Raw genomic sequence first — 18,513 nt, 5'->3', positions numbered from 1 at the left:
TTTGAATTTGCTTCGTTGTTTAACCCACAGGTATTCTTGACTCTGATTCGGGACCTGTCGCGGCAGAAAGCGGGGATCGAGGAAGAGCTACCACAGCCACGATCCAGGAGGAATTGCGCCTGCCATAAACAATGTTGTGTCATCTGTTGAGTCCCACGAAACATCTCCAGTCCGGTCCGATATTCAGACTATGCAAGTGTTATCTTAAACGTCAAACTTCTATGAAAATACAACGTTTAAATAACACTTGCACAGTCTGTGCTATCAAAATCGCTGCCGAGTTACCTTGGTCTGACTCTCGACATTTGCCTCTGAGTTCAGTCTGCACTAGAACTAGCTAAGCGGCGAAAATTTTGAAATGATCTTGACACAGTTTCATTTTTAAAGGTGGTATTCCACCTGTCCAGTTTCATTGTCCAACGTCATTGCGTCTCACTCTCTCAATAAGCAAAATTAGGGATGCAATACACATTGGACAAACAAATTGGATAGATAGAATACCACCCTATAGCATGTGAAGAATTTTCTAACTAAAGTAATTACGATTCTCGCTTAGCTATTTTCACTCCTGATTATTACTTTTTGAAAACAGTTTGTCACATCCCATACAGAAAAGCCAACGCTCAACGCAGTAGGGTCAAAAAAGTTCAGGGAAACGGCTTTTCTGTGGACATTGACGAAAGTTAACGATTTGGATAATTTTTTTTAAGACTTAATCATTATTACTATTAAATAAGTATGTCAGATTCGCGATTATATTTTTGTACATTATGTTTTACATAATTATTTGATAAATCAGTCAATGGCAAGAATGTTAGAGCAATTTTATATAAAAAGTGTAAATATGTTAATAAAACAAATTATGAACATTGTCGTATGATTTATTTATTCCTTTATAAAAGTATGTACAAATAATTGACATTTTTAAAACATTTATTTACGTCTTTTCTTACTTATTTATTTATATATTATGACTGCGATGTGATCTTATTTAAGGTTAGCCGGGGCAATTGCAACTATGAGACAAATGAAACTTTTCTAAAAATAAAAAAAATAAGTCTATATACAGAGACCCATGGGTAAACTCTCTTTTATAACTGGCAAAACTGTGCCAAAAATGTAAGTGGCTCTAGCCTTTAGTTTAGACTCACTTTGTATTTTTAGAGTAGTTGCATTTGCCCCATAGTTGCAAATTTCCCAAGCTGACCTTACAATTTTTCCATTAACAAAAATTCAATGATGAAATCACGGTTATTCTACAACTGCCTTCTGCCGCTAATTATTTACACATGTAAATAGAAAATACATACAATTAATAAAGCTAGACTAGGATGTGACTAGTCCAAAATCAACGTCTGAAAACAGCTCGTGCCAAAGAGATGAGAGTTAATTTTGAAGCATGCCTATGTCTCCACAATGTAATGGGTTGACTAAAATTATGTAATAATAGCACCAAGTTTAATCATGACTGATTGATACATCTAGTATCAAGTACCGGTACTGATAAATCCGCTACTTGACGGTAGATGTCGTCTACGAGGATAAGCAGCGTTGTTTACGCGCATGTCAAGGGGATTGCCGGTCTAGTATTATTAGTCTATGGTATTCCCAAGATAATAATATAAATTGGCTCGCTCGAGGCCCCCATTGTGCGAGGCCGTGGGAAAAGGGGCCGCTAGGCCTACGCCTAGTTAGGCCACTCATATATTTCTTTAATTCCCATGGTTAATCTAGTACAGTTCAGCCCAGCTGACACTGGTGCCCGCAGCCCGCGGGACAGAGGCGGTGTGTCTCCATCCAGCGACGCATGTGTGCTAAATGTCCGCCGTGCGCGCAACCTTGGCACCATGCGTATAGTCCGCGGACCACCTGCGAACACGAAAGAAGTAATAGATATTAATTGTAAACTGAAATAGATGATATATTCAGAAAGATGACTACGGCCTGAAGAAAATCCCCACGCACACACAGGTGTTCAAAGATTCTCTCTCAAGGTTGATGCGGCCTCGTAGGGCGAGCGCAGTGGCCGCAGCACGACGAGATGCTAGTGGGCTGCTGGGGGAGCGAGACAAACTGTGCTGCTGTCTCACCTGGTGGCACACTGCACAAAGATCGGGTGCAGATCGCGCCTTCCCTCTCGCATGACATCGGTCGCAGGGCTGGTGCGGTCTTGTGCGGCGCGCGCAGCGGCCGCAGCACACCGCTATACTGGTGGACTGTTGGGAAAGTGCGCGAACGGAGCCTAGCCACGCGCAACGGATCACCTGTAGGCACGAATGAGTTACATAAGACGCAAAAAAGTTGAGAAGTGACACTCGATGTCAACACAATATAATCGGTTCAAGAGACCAGCACGCAGAATGAACGCTATCCGGTTCGACGGACCAATTCAGAGTATATACGCTATCCGGTTCGTAGAACCAATTCTAAGGATTACGCCATCCGGTTTTCAGGATCAACGCAATCCGGTTCGTAGGACCAAATTTTAAACATCAACGCTATCCTGTTCGAAGGATCAACTCTATCCGGATAGAAGGACCAATTCTAAGGATAACGCATTCACTGCCAGAGGGCGTGGCCTAGGAACAAACTTGTATGACGGTGAACGCACATGTGCATCGGGGGCAGTGAATGTGATAACGCCATCCGGTTTTCAGATTTAACGCTATCCGGTTCGAAGGACCAAATTTTAAGCATCAACGCTATCCGGTTAGAAGGACCAATTCTAAGGATCAACGCTATCCGGTTCGAAGGACCAATCCAAAATGTATGGTAATTTTTTTCCTGTTTCCACCGTGATACAGTTTCATACTAGTACGGGGAACAGAACAGATGTAGCTTACTTCATTTATAAAAATCATAAAATGTTATATATTTTATTGTAACCTTTAATACTAGTGCAGTTAACTGACCAATTGTAGACCTTATTCTAACGACTTAGGGGTTAGGGTTGGTCACTGAACTGTGCGGTATCTATGTCATTACACTCATTATTATCTTTGCACTTAGCGGCTAAGGTTGTGACTAGCCGTATGCCTATTGCCTAGTATAAGCCTCATTTTTCATTACAAAACACAGAAAATAAAAAGAAATACCTTGTAGTACTGATGTCCTCTTCAGACGCATATTTCATTCATAATTCCATCTAATATTCTAACGATTGAAACTTGATGCACGTAATTCTATGGTTTATTACTTATCACATGGCCATATTTTAGGGGTAAATCTACAGGGGGTGTTTATGTTACGGTTAGGTAAGTAAGTAATTAAGTAAGTAGGAGGGGTTAGTGACAAGGTTATTAAACTATAATTATAGTTGTGAACTAAAATGTAAGCTAAAATTGTGTCCTTTATTACTGAATAAAGATATTTGTATTTGTATTTGTATTTTATGTTATATTACTTTTGTACCATAAGTATTTTATGCAAAATAAAGATATTTGATATTTGATATTATTTTGTGAGCGTTTTGAGGTCACCTGTAAGCCCGCAAGAGTTGTTCACAAATAACAATAAAATAAAATAAACAGTAATAGTACATTACTACAGAGGCCGGGACGAAAGGGGTTGCCGGCCGAAGACATATAGACGGCCGAGCGAAGCGAGGCCGGATAGGTCTGAGCGCGGGCAACCCCATTTCCCGCCGAGGTATGTATAGTGCTTTTCTCAAACATACAATGAAATAAATAAAATAAAAAATCCACGAAACCCAAGTTTTATTTATAGAAAAAAAAAGTAAACTATTTACACCCAAAATATAACCAACACGTACCTATATCATTTTCACGCGTATGTTTTACACGAGTCGTGTATTTTTACTACCCGTATATTTTCATGTATCTTTGATTTTTTCGCCTTGTATCCGTCTGACTGTCGTTTTCGTCACATAAGTTTACATAGTCTTTCATGTTGATATCATGTTTCACATACATCGTTGCTTTATGCATGGAGTAAATAAGTATCCCACCAAAAACATTCTGTAAAAAACTAGCCAAGTCTCGATGGAGCTGCTTTGTTTATCTCTAAAAAGTAATGAAATCTAGACAAAGTCGTGCCAAGACTAAGGTTCCTTACTGCGATTTCTTTATTATTATAGTTAATGTTGTGTGACTTGGCCGTTGAAGGGTACACAAGGGTACAAAACCAGGTGCTCCATGACACCATTGCACCAATCTGTCGCCAGAACCGCTACCCATTGACGATGGAAAATTGCCACTTGGAAAACGTTGATTCAATAACCAGTCAATTGTAGGCTTGATAAAGCTGCGTATTTCAATAATACTTATGTATGGGCGAGCCTGAAACAAACACTTCTTTTTGGTGCAATGGCAGATTGGTGCAATGGTGTCATGGAGCACCTGGTTTTGTACCCTTGTGTACCCTTCAACGGCCAAGTCACACAACATTAACTATAATAATAAAGAAATCGCAGTAAGGAACCTTAGTCTTGGCACGACTTTGTCTAGATTTCATTACTTTTTAGAGATAAACAAAGCAGCTCCATCGAGACTTGGCTAGTTTTTTACAGAATGTTTTTGTTGGGATTTCACTTTTTTTTGTAGAAACGTGGGCATATTGTTTTATTTTATTAGATTTTCTTATTTAACACATTTTTTTTCTTTTTAGGAGTAGTTTTTTTATTATTGAAAATCTTTCTTTTCTTTTTTTCCGGTTCTGATTTTTGTACAGTAGCAACAGTTTTTCGTATTGCCCATTCATTAAATCTAATAATTAATTAATAATCAGTAATCCGTCACTAATCATCATATAATGACTTGGCAATCGCACATAATGCTTTACTCGTACCGTACTCGTAAATATGTGTAATGCTCAAACTGCAATTAGCGCTAGCGTTATGTTCAATTAGAATTATTTTTAATAGGTGACGATGATCCTTTTGTCATTATGCAGCCGTGCGATGGCCAAGTCATTATACGTATTAGAAATTAAAGATATCTTATTGATACGGTTTTAACACCCCCTGGCACTGATTAAAATAACCGACTTGGTTTCACATTACCTCTCAAAACTTTTTTGTAGTAAAAGCGTTGCGAGACTTGCACCTTTTTACATGTAATGTTTTTGATGGGATCTCATCTCTTTTTGTAGGCAGTCCTTCTTTTCGGGTACTCATACCCATACTATGTATATACATATCATAACTAAACATATCTTCATTCATACTCACATCGTACATCGTAGTGTACCCTTACTTTACTTTACCTACTATTTGTAGGAACGGCGACAGTAACTTTGTAATATCATATATTTATATGGGATTACAAACTTACTTATGCAGTTCTTAGATCTTTAAAACGTGACTGATATTGCAATATTTTTAGGTTTTCCCTTTATGTGGCCATTAAACCCTAACTCTGTACCAAATTTCAGCTCTCTGAGTTTATGGGAAGTACTAGTTCTATTCTGATGATCATGAGTGAGTTTCATAAATGCGAAACTTTGCTTTCGCTTAACTTCGGAACTAAATGACCTACAGACTTGAAATTTTGGATTTTAAGTATGTGATTATAGCTTACTGGATGACCAAAATTTCTGCGTTCTGGTCTTATCCAGAGGTTCTCAAATAGGGGCCTGAAAATGCGGCGAAATGGTTCCAGTAAAGGATGGTACGGCAGTGTTGCTTCGCGCTCGACTTGGCGGGGGCACTGCCGTGCCCCCCGATAATTTCCACAGTGTTGACGAATTTGTAGTTACATTCATTTAAAATATGCCACAAAACTGTTTCTAATAAACTGTAAGCCATTTTTCTTAGTTTCTCTAATAATAAAATTGCCATAAGCTACCATATACATACTTCGTCTTTGACTTGGCGGCAGAGGCAGCAAGTTATTTAGAATCAATTCTGCTTCCGCTACCAATTCCAACACCTACGATTACAATTAATATTAATTTCATTATTTCGTCGGAACTCATATTAAAGTCAAAAAATCAACAACGCACCATAAATCCAATAAAACAGAATGAATATTTTTCAACTTTACCGCCATAACAATTAAAAAAATATAACTACGCGTGTTTGAGTAGACCTTTTCACCGCTAACGTTTAGATGAAATATTTTAAATGTTTTTATTTGTGTAGTTAAAATTATAAAATTATAGAATGTATTATTTATTAAGTTCATTGTACACGACGCGCGTCCCAGTCATCAATGTAATTAGATAAGTAAATTCATTAAGTGATAATTTAGATTAAGTTCGAAATTTGTGAATAATAAAATATTACCCTATTGTCTTTTCATTACGTAGCTCTGCTTAACGAGGGGGGCAAAGTGTGGGTCGCCGAGGGCGACACACACTTTGCGCCTTTCCAATAAGTTTACTAAGATAGGCTAGAGCCTAATAAGAATAGATTAGGTAGGATAGCTTATAAGACTTGTAAGTTTAATAAAATGTATTTATAAAATAAATAAATAAGTGCCAGAGGGCCGAGGAAAGAGAGGTTCCCTAATTAGAGAGAGATAGGTAGATAGGTGATCCGCGCGCATGCGCCAATCTCTCACGATCCGCGCATGCGCGCCCCGCGGGGAGCGGGGGACGAGGCGCATAAAATAGGTGGTTATAAAAGCCGGTACATCGCCCCGCTCCGCGTCAGTCAAAAGCCAGCAGCCGACCAGGAAACAACTAAAGAAGAAAAAAGGAACCTCTCCAACCTCGACCCTCCTGCATCTGAATAAGCCAGCTGCGTGTTTCATTCCATCCTCTGCTACCTATGAGAATTCTACAGTCCACTCTCTCCCCTCCCCTGCGCACCCCCGCTGCGACACACGAAGATAGGGCCTAACACTCACATTGTTTGGTCCTCGTCGAAGCCGGATCTCTGAAGCAAGAAGACAGCAAGATGGCGAAAACAAGAAACAACCACAGCAAAGAAGATGAAGAATCGTCAGAAAAATCTCCGGGCTCCGGGGAAACAGGCACGACATCGGGCACCGGCGCTACAGGCACGACATCGGGCACCGGCGCCACCGACACCACGTCGGGCACCGGCACTACGTCGGGCACCGGCACCACGTCGGGCACCGGCACCACGTCGGGCACCGGCACTACGTCGGGCACCGGCGCTACGTTGGGTTCAGCGGAGACGCTGGACACAGTTGCATCGTCGGGTACGGGCGCCATCAGGAAGACGCGTCCCAGACCAGAAAATCAACCCGGGCCGAGCAACGCCGTCCACCCCGCCGACACGTCGGGCATCAAAGCTACGCCTGCGGCCAGCCTAGCCAACACGATCGTCGAACGCAACCCCACCCAATTGATGCCACCACCGAAACAACCAGCGAAGCCCGCTCGGTCACACCGATCTAAGGCCTCCAGCAAGAGACTCCTCGCGGAGTTGGAGGCCAAGGAGAGGTTGGCCGAGCTAGAGGTGAAGCGTGTACAAGCAGAAGCCAAACTAGCAAGAATACGTCAAGAAAGAATAGAACTGGTGTCATCAAGAGAGGAGTCTGAAGAAGAGGAGGAGGACCTCGCGCCGCAGCGCATCGCCGACTGGTTCAATCGCCGACCACAACAAGCGACAGAGATAGAAGAGGCCGTCCATATAGAAGAAACGCAAGAGCCCGCCGCGCGCACTACTAGACGTCGCGCGCGGCCGGATACATACGAAGACACTCGTGCGATGGACGTGTCGTCGCTAACCGCCGCCCTCACAGAAGCCATTCAAGCCAGCAAGTCCTACAAGAAGTACATACCCGACCTGCCGACCTTTAGTGGCCTGTGCACCGAGTGGCTACAATTTAAGGCCGCGTACAACGAGTCCGCGCCCAGTTTCTCTGCAAGTGAAAACGTCGCCCGTATAAGAAGAAGTCTGAAAGGTGTCGCCGCGGAGGCCGTCAGCGCCCTCCTAATTAGCCAGCCACATCCCGAGGACGTCATCCGAGCACTAGAAAGAAGATACGGAAGACCAGACGCTCTACTCATCAACGAACTGGAGAAGATTAAGGGACTGCCGCGCCTCACCGACAACCCGCGCGATCTGTGCATATTCGCCAGCCGGATCGCGAACACTGTGATGACTATCGAGATATTGAAGAAACCGCTGTACCTCTACAACCCGGAGCTACTGCGGTCGATAGTCGACAAATTATCGCCAATAATTCGCAACAAATGGTACGACTACGCGGCTACGAGAGAGAGACGCCCGAGCTCAAGAAAGTTGCCGACTTTTTGAACAATGAAGCCGACAAGTGCACACCTTACGCCCCGCCTGAGAATACAACGGAGAATAAAGAAGTAAGAAGCGCAAGAAAGAAGCCCGAGCGAACGTACGCCGCCGCGGTCGAGACAAATAAGAAGCCAAAAGAAGAGAAGCCAGCGTGCCCGCTATGTGAACACGCTACGCATCAACTGCCGTCGTGCCCGCAATTTATGAAGATCGACACGAACGAGCGCTGGGAGGTGGCCAAGAAAAACAATATCTGCTACCGGTGCCTCGTCAGCAAACATCGACGCTTCGCCTGCCGAGCGAAGCCTTGCGGCCAGCAAGGCTGCCCCATGAGACATCATCGCCTACTACACCACGAGAAGTCGTCACCCGCGGCCGCCGCTGCAGCCGCTGCCGAGCCACCCCCACCACACAAACCTGAAGAAGTCGTGGCCTCGGCAGTGAACCAGATCGCCTGCGCGACAGCACGAACAAGACGCGCCTACCTGAAGATAGTACCAGTCACACTACGCGGCCCGCGGGCGGAAGCAGACACATTCGCTCTACTCGACGAAGGCAGCACCGTGACAATTATCGACTCAGCGCTGGCGGACACACTCGGGCTCGACGGCCCCACCGAACCAATGTGGGTGCAGGGAGTAGGAGGAAAAGAGATGGAACACAATCAGAGCAGGAGGGTCGAGGTTTACATACGCAACAAGTACGGCGGGCAGGAGCAGCGCATATCAAACGCGCATACCGTCGGCAGTCTGGGCTTCACCACACAATCCATAGGTGTGAGCGAGATAGAAGGCTGCACACATCTCAGAGGACTCAAGCACAAGTTAACTTACCGCGGCGCAACCCCACAAATACTCATCGGTCAAGACAACTGGGAGCTAATCGTGTCGCGAGAAATAAGAAGAAGACGGCGCGATCAACTCGTCGCTTCAAGAACCCTACTAGGATGGGTACTTCACGGCTGTCGCACCACTAGAGCGGAGCCGATCGCGTACTGCTGTGCGCACCTCACGCGGGCCAAGTCAACTGAAGATATAGAAGAAACAATGAAGAAATATTTCGCTCTCGAGTCCCTAGCGATCGAGCCGAGGCGACCGAGCAGCGATCCCGAGCAACAAGCGCTCCGCATACTAGAAGAGAAGAGCCGCCGCTTACCCGACGGCAGGTTCGAGACGGGGCTACTGTGGCGCAATCAAGAAGAAACAATACCTAACAATCGCAACGACGCACTGAAGCGGCTACACACGCTCGAGAGGAAGCTGGATCGAGACGCCAACCTGAAACAACAATACAACGAGCGCGTCAACAACCTACTTACCTCAAGTTACGCCGAGCGCGCGACCACGCCGCCTAGCGGAAGGACGTGGTACCTACCTCACTTCGCCGTCTGCAACCCAGAGAAGCCGAAGATAAGACTGGTCCATGATGCTGCCGCCACCTCACACGGCCGCAGCCTCAACGACATGCTACATACGGGCCCAGACTTTCTGCAATCGCTGCCCGGCGTCATCATGAAGTTTCGTCAACACGGCATCGCAGTCTCAGCTGATCTGAAAGAGATGTTTATGCAGATCAAGATACGCGAGGAGGACCGGGACGCGCTCCGCTTCCTATGGAGGGGCGACCGCCGCGAGGGGGAACCAGAAGAATACCGCATGACTTCAGTTATATTCGGCGCGTCGTCATCGCCGTGCACCGCTCTATACATCAAAAATAGAAACGCACGAGAACACGCGACACAGTATCCGGAGGCTGCGCGAGCGATAGAGCGCAACCACTACATGGACGACTATCTCCAGAGCTTCAACACAATAGAAGAGGCGAGACAAGTAGCAAGAGACGTCGATCATGTGCACAAACAAGCCAAGTTTCAACTGCGTGGGTGGGCTACAAACGAATATGAAGCAATAAGGGACGTCGTCGGCAGCGAAGAGCGAGAGGGAAACACAGTCCCTATCGGCGGGAGCGAGATAGAAAAAACACTCGGCCTGCTGTGGGACACGAACGAAGATAGCATCCGGTTTCGCCTCAACACAAGAAGAGCTCAGCCCGAGGTGATCAATGATCTCCGGCCACCGACGAAGAGAGAAGCCCTAAGCATCATCATGTCAATATTCGACCCGCTCGGCCTAATTTCACCTATCACGACGCCTGCCACCGTACGCGACCTGCACACCTTCGTCGACGCTAGTGAAGAAGCATACGCGGCCGCCGTATACTGGAGGATGACGAGGGCCGACGGGTCAGTGAAGATAGCCCTAGCCGCCGCCAAGAGCCGCGTCACACCGAGGAAGCCTATCTCCATACCTAGACTGGAGCTACAAGCGGCCGTCCTAGGCGTACGGCTAGCAAGAACAGTGATAGAAGAGCACGACTTCGAGATCGCTTCAAAAACATACTGGAGCGGCTCTCGCACGGCGCTAGCATGGATACGCGCCGAGCCTCGCACATTCAAGACGTTCGTGGCCCACAGACTCGCCGAGATAGAAGATCACACTAAGAAAAACGAGTGGAGATGGGTACCGACAGCACACAACGTAGCCGACGACGCGACCCGCGCCACCCCAGCTGACTTCGATACGAGCCACAGATGGTTCGTAGGCCCGTCGTTCCTGTACAATTAAGAATCGACTTGGCCCCGTGAGAATAAAGTCGAAGTTCCCGTGACCGGTGAAGAAAAGGAGACGTGCGCCGCGACAGCTGCCGTGCCCCTAGATAAGCACGCAGCTATACCTAAGTTCGAGCGCTTCTCCAAGTGGACGCGACTACTACGAGCGACCGCGCGCGTGCTACAGTTCATCGACCTCGTGCGCCCTCGACCCCGTGAACCCGCCCGGCCCGCGACACAACTTATCGCGGCGGCCAGGCGCAAACGAACGCGCGCAAACGAGTCACAAGACGGAGCCTGGAATAAGCGCGCCACTCACACACGCGTGCCAGCCAAGATCGCCGCCACATCGTCGCCAGAGGAGAAAAAGTACTTAGTGTTAGAAGCCAAATACCTAAGTGCCGCCGAGAAGCTGTTAATACGCGCCTCACAAGAAGATAGCTACGAGAAAGAGAGAGGGCGCATAGCGAGCGGCCGCGCGCCAGACAAGGACGACCGACTAGCCAAGCTGAGCGTATATATGGACGAAGACAACATTATACGTCTACGGGGCAGAATAGCGGCCGGCGACTTACAAGAGGAGACAGTGCGACCTATAGTGCTACACGGTAAACATCACTATACGAAGTTATATGTTTCTCACGTCCACGAACAGTTACATCACGGCAGCACCGAAATAGTGGTCAACGATCTACGACAGCGCGTGCACATAGTGAAGATAAGGCCGACAGTGAAACAAGTGATCGCCCAGTGCCCACGGCGTCGACTGCGTCGTGCGAAGCCCGCGGCGCCATCTACGGGTGACCTGCCAGCGGCGCGCCTAGCACACCACGTTAGGCCCTTCACCTACACAGGCCTAGACTACTACGGGCCGCAAGAAGTCACAGTGGGCCGCCATAGAGAGAAGAGGTACGTCGCGCTGTTCACCTGTATGACGTCGAGGGCCGTACACCTGGAGATGGTCGTCTCACTTAGCACCGACTCCGCCATCAACGCACTGCGCCGCTTTATTGCTCGGCGCGGGTGCCCTACAGAGCTGTGGAGCGACAACGGGACCGCCTTCAGAGGTGCACACCGAGAGCTGGCGGAGGCGATGAGAGACGCCGCCCACGCACGCCGCATCAACTGGCGCTTTCTTCCCCCCGCCGCCCCATTCATGGCGGGCGTGTGGGAACGTATGGTGCGCACCGTCAAGGAAGCGATGAAGGCTACGCTGCACGAGAAGTACCCGAGCGACGAGACCCTACAGACCCTACTGGCGGAGGCGGAGGCGACCGTCAACTCAAGACCGCTGACCTACGTGGCCGTGAACCCAGAGGACCCGCCGGCCCTGACCCCGAACATGATCCTGTTAGGGCCGGACTGCTACTCACCTGCACCCGGCACCTTCGAGGAGAGCGACACCAACGCGCGACAACACTGGAAGCGCGCCCAGCAGCTCGCCGACACCTTCTGGCAGCGCTGGGTCCGCGAGTACGCGCCGCTACTCCAACACCGGCGGGAGCCCTACGACGAAGGAGTCGCCCCGGCCGTCGGAGACGTCGTGATCATCTGCGACTCCAACCTCCCCCGCAACACATGGCCGCGTGGGATAGTGACGCAGACGTACCCAGGCAAGGATGGCGTGGTTCGAGTCGTGGACGTCTCTACGAGCAAGGGACACGTGCTGAGGAGGCCGACCAAGAAGATCGTCGTGCTACCAGTAGGTTCGCGAAGCGACGGCGGGAGAAATGTACACGACGCGCGTCCCAGTCATCAATGTAATTAGATAAGTAAATTCATTAAGTGATAATTTAGATTAAGTTCGAAATTTGTGAATAATAAAATATTACCCTATTGTCTTTTCATTACGTAGCTCTGCTTAACGAGGGGGGCAAAGTGTGGGTCGCCGAGGGCGACACACACTTTGCGCCTTTCCAATAAGTTTACTAAGATAGGCTAGAGCCTAATAAGAATAGATTAGGTAGGATAGCTTATAAGACTTGTCAGTTTAATAAAATGTATTTATAAAATAAATAAATAAGTGCCAGAGGGCCGAGGAAAGAGAGGTTCCCTAATTAGAGAGAGATAGGTAGATAGGTGATCCGCGCGCATGCGCCAATCTCTCACGATCCGCGCATGCGCGCCCCGCGGGGAGCGGGGGACGAGGCGCATAAAATAGGTGGTTATAAAAGCCGGTACATCGCCCCGCTCCGCGTCAGTCAAAAGCCAGCAGCCGACCAGGAAACAACTAAAGAAGAAAAAAGGAACCTCTCCAACCTCGACCCTCCTGCATCTGAATAAGCCAGCTGCGTGTTTCATTCCATCCTCTGCTACCTATGAGAATTCTACAGTCCACTCTCTACCCTCCCCTGCGCACCCCCGCTGCGACACACGAAGATAGGGCCTAACACTCACATTCATATTGATTTTATACAAATAAAACTGCAAATTATATAGGCGTATTGCGTATTTTTTATAGGCGTAGTGGCAGAGTGTCATTACGAACCATAAAGCAAATACTGCCTCTAGTTTTTTTTAATGGATGAATGCCACGATGCTGTGTCACAAATATCTGTGAAATGAAAATTAAAAAAGAGAACTTTGCCGGCCTAGGCCTGCAAGATGTGTATGAAATTCCATTAACGACCTTTTGTCCTAGCCGCACCTGAAACGTCATACTTCGCAGCCTATTATAAGGAATATAACATCAATATTGCATGTTTGAGAAAAACTAGTAAATCAATACAAATAATGCAATCAATTCCAAATCTTAACCCTTTGAAAACTACGCCTATCCTATGCGGCGCGTGGTAATACTTGTCGGAATATACGAATAAAAGCGCGTCAGTTGACGGCTTAGGCGGCCAAGGGTGTCAAATAAAAATGAAAGGCCTGAGTAATTCAATATCCGACCAATATGCAAGACTCACCTCAGTAGCGACATTCCACAGTTTGTACCTATGTAGTAACTCGATATAACCCAGCAGCCACTGCTCCTGTAGCGCCTCGTCGATGTAAGGGAACAGATCCGATCTGTTAACAGTTAAAATAAAAAATAAAATAAATAAATAAATATTATAGGACATTCTTACACAGATTGACTAAGTCCCACAGTAAGCTCAAGAAGGCTTGTGTTGTGGGTACTCAGACAACGATATACATATGTTACATGTAAATATGTACTTAAATACATAGAAAACAACCATGACTCAGGAACAAATATCTGTGTCATCACACAAATAAATGCCCTTACTGGGATTCGAACCCAGGCTTCACAGGCAGGGTCGCTACCCACTAAGCCAGACTGGTCATCAAATGAAGAAATAATTTTAATCGTCCCACAAAAAAAAAAATCTTCCTAAATTTCTGATTTGCACAACAGAATGCTATTTTGCTGTGGAATTAATTACTTTTGTGTGTGGGTTAACAGTATTTTCATCGGGGTGTTTGTCCAAATGTAGGTTATAGTTATGCATTTCCATCGAGGCGTTTATATATATGACGGAGGGCGCATCATGTGGTGTGTACAGGATGGCGGGTGGGCGTAGTATCTCAATGTATTACTTCACAGCTAACTCAGTATGCCACCAGTGCATGAAACAAACTTTCGGACTTGTTAACTATACTAGTGCCTACTATAATCACTATTGGGGTGTATTTGGATTGAACTCAAATAAAAGGATCACATAAAATCGTTCAAGACTTTATTCAAGTCAAGCTAGGCCGGCTTCAACCGTACACCTCTGACCCGAGAAGATGTAATTCCTTCTCAATTGGAGAAGGGTATCCCAGTATGGGACCGACAACAAACTCGGCGGGACACATCTTTTCAAAACAACACTTCTTCTCTTTATTTTACAAAGGTAAGCTTCTAATCACACGTCAGAACACTTGGAATAAAACACTTAGCTAAATGGTCAAAGAACGTTGGATTCTATAAGCTTTCAGAATAATCCTTCAGGTATAAGCCTTCAGAAATGTGGCGAATTAGGCACGAGGTTGGCTAACGTCCGATCTGTAGCGCAGCTCAATCAAGTCTGCTTTCGGAGCCTCACCGCTCCCGCCTTTAAGTGAAGTAGGCAAACCTGCTCGACCGGTCTACCAACATAACGACAAAACTGCCAACTCGTGCCTACGTTCACCCAAGAGAAACCTTTTGGCGTTCCAAAACCTGTCATCTTAGTTCAACAACACGCCAATAGATGGCGTTACTCTCTTATACGCAACATTATGAATTTCGTTACAACCCAGTAATACGTAGCCAAACATTGCTAATCGACTTTATACAGGCGTCTTTAACTACTGTAAAACTGTAACGCTGCGATACGTTCTTCTGGAGTCACACTCCGACATATATTATAGAATGATTTACAGAGAAAAAAAAATACCTCTGAATGTCCATGTCAACATTAGAGTAACCATGAGCCATTCGGGCGAGCAACAGTACACAACCAATTTCTCGTATCAGTCAGAGTCATGGCGACCCTGCCGAGACCTAACAAAGTTACCTGTGCTCCTGTAGCGCGAGACAGACGGTGGCGGCGGTCTGCACGTCGCCGAGCGCCGCGTGCGCCTTGAGCGCGGCGGCCAGCAGCGGCGCGGCGTCCGGCCGCGACACCGGCGCCTCCGCGCGCACCGACAGCTCGCCCTCCGACCCCGACCCGGACGTCGACGTGTCTTCCAGCTGCAGGATAATAGGAATGGTACACTTTATTATGCTCAGAGCCAGTAGAGGACGCTAAAACTGCGATTTTTAGAGTTCCGTACCTCAAAAGGAAAAAACTGAACCTTTATTGGATCACTCACTCACCGGGACGGAGGTCTGGTGGGTGTAGGGGTGCTCCGCGGCGGGCCCCGAGCCCGTGGACGTGCTGCCGCCCGGCGACGCTCCGCCCGCCATAGTACCTACAATCAGGGGGCAATGTAGAAATTCATCAGTGAGATTTGATCTGATAATTCGATTCGATCGGTCTTAATAAATATTGATTTTGCTCAATTGTGTAGTGCGTCCCGCTCGCGCCCACGCGCTGTGTACAGTGTGTCTCGCTCACCCGCGTGGTCGTTGGCGGGCGGCGGGGTGCTGGCGTGCGCGGGCGCGCGCAGCGGGAACGCCTCCTTCGGGAGCGTCCAGTTGTGTAGTGTGTCCCGCTCGCGCCCGCGCGCTGTGTACAGTGTGTCTCGCTCACCCGCGTGGTCGTCGGCGGGCGGCGGGGTGACGGCGTGCGCGGGCGCGCGCAGCGGGAACGCCTCCTCCGGGAGCGTCCAGTTGGCCGCCTCCACGTCCACGTAGTGCGCTGACGCGGCCGACACCCAACCCGCTGTTTCTGTGCACAAACAATTTTTATAGTGCTTATGTAGACCTGACTACAATTGCATATTTTGTCTATAGACCTCCTGACTCGACTGTAATGAATTTATTATACAACACTCGACTGTAATTAATTTATTATACAACACTTATACAACGAGTAAATTATCATGCGGCCGAGTGGAATTGACGTCCGACTTTCAATCCAGCAGTCGCGGATTCAAATCAAAATCCTAGCTGGTACCAATGAGTTTTTGTAAAAAAGCAGGTCGGATAAAAAACAAGCTACCCAAATTACAAATTATACGCACACGAAGTCGCGGGCTAAAGCCAATTTTAAATAAATCCCTAGCAGGCCTATGGAACTCTCCGCGCGAGCTCGGATTAATACCTACGAATCTGCTCCCGTTCACGGTAGATAAGCAAGCCAGTTGGTTGCCACACGCGCTCACGCACGCACGTCACCGCGCGCCGCACTGTCAATTTTTACGATAGTTACGTAGATACAATTGAATTTCTTTAGTGAAACATGTTGTGTTTATTACGACAAATGTATAGTTTGATATCTATATATTTGAATTGGTAGCAAATTTTTAATTTAGGTATTGGGAAATGTTTATTTTAAAGACAGTAAGTTAAGTTTACACATTTATGCTCTGGTTAACTTATAATTAATTACCTATATTCATGGGTTTTCTATTATTTTTCTTTATTGTGTAACATCAACCTCTATTTGGTTTTAAATTACACGAAGTTTTAAAACTAAATTCTTGCTCGGATCATTGCGCGGTTTATAAAACGGCGTAAACACTGCGGTTACTGCAGGGACATATGACCTTTTAAAATTAGTATTTCGCAAACACTAACTCATAAACGGAATATTAGATACATTTTAAGATTTAGCTTTCTTTTATTTCATTCCGCTGTTTAAGTAGGTATTTGTTTATCATTTCTAAGCGTCAGCAACCCTAGCGTTGTGCTGGTGCGCGCGGTGCGGGGAGCGGCGCGCTGAAGGTCACTCTATTGTATTATTGTTTAGGTATCAAAACGGTAGGTATTTGCGTTTTCTTTGAGAGATAAGTATCTGTTCGTAAGAACTATTATATAATCTGTGTCCCTAGTTTGCACTACATATATATCTAATGAGAATCTTACCATCGTCGCGGCGCAGTAGTCGGGAGGGTGGCACGTAGATGCTGTGTGTGGGAAGCCCTAGCACTCCGCTGTTGTGGAATTGGTTCTCTGCCCATTCTTCTACTTCCTCCATCGGTTCCTCTTCTACGGCACTATAATCAAATATAATAATTAACACATTCGCTACCCCCAACGCACATGTGCGTTCACCGTCATACAAGTTTGTTCCTATGCCACGCCCCCTGGCAGTGAATGCGTTAAAAGTGGAATATTCACTGTCTTGGGTGGACTCGAACTCAATACACTGGACCACCACCGAGACTACACTCAGCTACTATACTAATATATATAAGGTACATCATAAAGCGTTGCACCTTATGTAAGGTCTTGGCAAAATATCAGCGATGTGGCTTGCCGCATCATCATGCTGAGCCAGCGCCAATTCTCTGTCACGACACATGGTTATGCCCTTTTTTGTTCATATCGTGTAATTAAATTATAATAGTTTTTCTTTTAATTTAAGCTGCATGTGAATGTTTAATAAATCTCTCTTTGTAATTACCATGTATATTGTGGAAATGAATAAAGTGTTTATCTATCTAATATGACAGAGGGCATGGGTGTGCAGGATGGTAGTGGGCGCAGTACCTCGATGATATATGTACTTCACAGCTAACTCAGTATGCTACCAGTACATGAAATAAACTTTCGGACTGGTTAACCATACCATACCAGTGCCCAACTAATCACTATTGTGTATTATGTATTTTGATTGAACTCAAATAAAGGGATCACATAAAATCTTTCAGGTCTTTATTCAAGTCAAGCTAGGCCGGCTCCAACCCTAAACATCTGACTTGAGAAGATTTAAATCCTTCTCAATTGGAGAAGGGTATTCCAATATGGGACCGGCAACAAACTCGGCGGGACACATCACATCTTTTCAAAACAACACTTCTTCTCTTTATTTTACAAAGGTAAGCTCCTAATCACACGTAAGAAATCAAAATAACACTTAGCTAAATGGTTATAAGCCTTCAGGAACGTGGCGAATTAGGCACGACGTTGGCTAACGTCCGATCTCTCGCACAGTCCGATCAACTCTGCCGGCTGAGCCTCACCGCTCCCGCCTCGAAGTCAAGTTGGCAAACCTGCTCGACCGGTCTACCAACATAACTACAAAACCGCCACCTCGTACCGAATTTCACCCAAGTTAAACCACTTGACGTTCCAACCCGTCATCTTAGTTCAACAACACGCCAATAGACGGCGTTACTCTCTACGCAACATTATGAA

At 46.5% G+C, this 18,513-nt stretch overlaps 3 protein-coding genes across 4 annotated transcripts in view; 1 reads left to right on the top strand and 2 right to left on the bottom strand.

Moving 5' to 3' along the window:
• Nucleotides 1–867, top strand: part of LOC134669936 (ras-related protein Ral-a) — a 38,199-nt gene extending 37,332 nt beyond the window's left edge. For both annotated transcript variants that reach the window (XM_063527554.1, XM_063527552.1), the window contains exon 6: nt 31–867. In XM_063527554.1, coding sequence (XP_063383624.1) covers nt 31–150 — 120 coding nt within the window. In that variant the 3' untranslated portion in view covers nt 151–867. The remainder of the gene's footprint in view (nt 1–30) is intronic.
• The window catches only part of LOC134669938 (mucin-3A-like), a 208,873-nt gene that overhangs the window by 42,337 nt on the left and 148,023 nt on the right, over nt 1–18,513 (bottom strand). The window lies entirely within an intron of this gene.
• The window catches only part of LOC134669937 (GATOR2 complex protein WDR24), a 35,087-nt gene continuing 17,434 nt past the window's right edge, over nt 861–18,513 (bottom strand). The window contains exons 11-17 of the mRNA XM_063527555.1: nt 17,239–17,369; nt 15,962–16,099; nt 15,586–15,680; nt 15,284–15,459; nt 13,706–13,808; nt 2,091–2,264; nt 861–1,869 (exon numbers count right to left, since the gene is read on the bottom strand). Of these exons, the coding sequence (XP_063383625.1) occupies nt 1,741–1,869; nt 2,091–2,264; nt 13,706–13,808; nt 15,284–15,459; nt 15,586–15,680; nt 15,962–16,099; nt 17,239–17,369 (946 nt within the window). The 3' untranslated portion in view covers nt 861–1,740. The remainder of the gene's footprint in view (nt 1,870–2,090; nt 2,265–13,705; nt 13,809–15,283; nt 15,460–15,585; nt 15,681–15,961; nt 16,100–17,238; nt 17,370–18,513) is intronic.

This window comes from Cydia fagiglandana, chromosome 13 (assembly GCF_963556715.1).
Source record: "Cydia fagiglandana chromosome 13, ilCydFagi1.1, whole genome shotgun sequence".
Classification (NCBI taxonomy): domain Eukaryota; kingdom Metazoa; phylum Arthropoda; class Insecta; order Lepidoptera; family Tortricidae; genus Cydia; species Cydia fagiglandana.
Note: the sequence above shows the minus strand (reverse complement) of the source record. Positions and strands in the feature narration are given on the sequence as shown.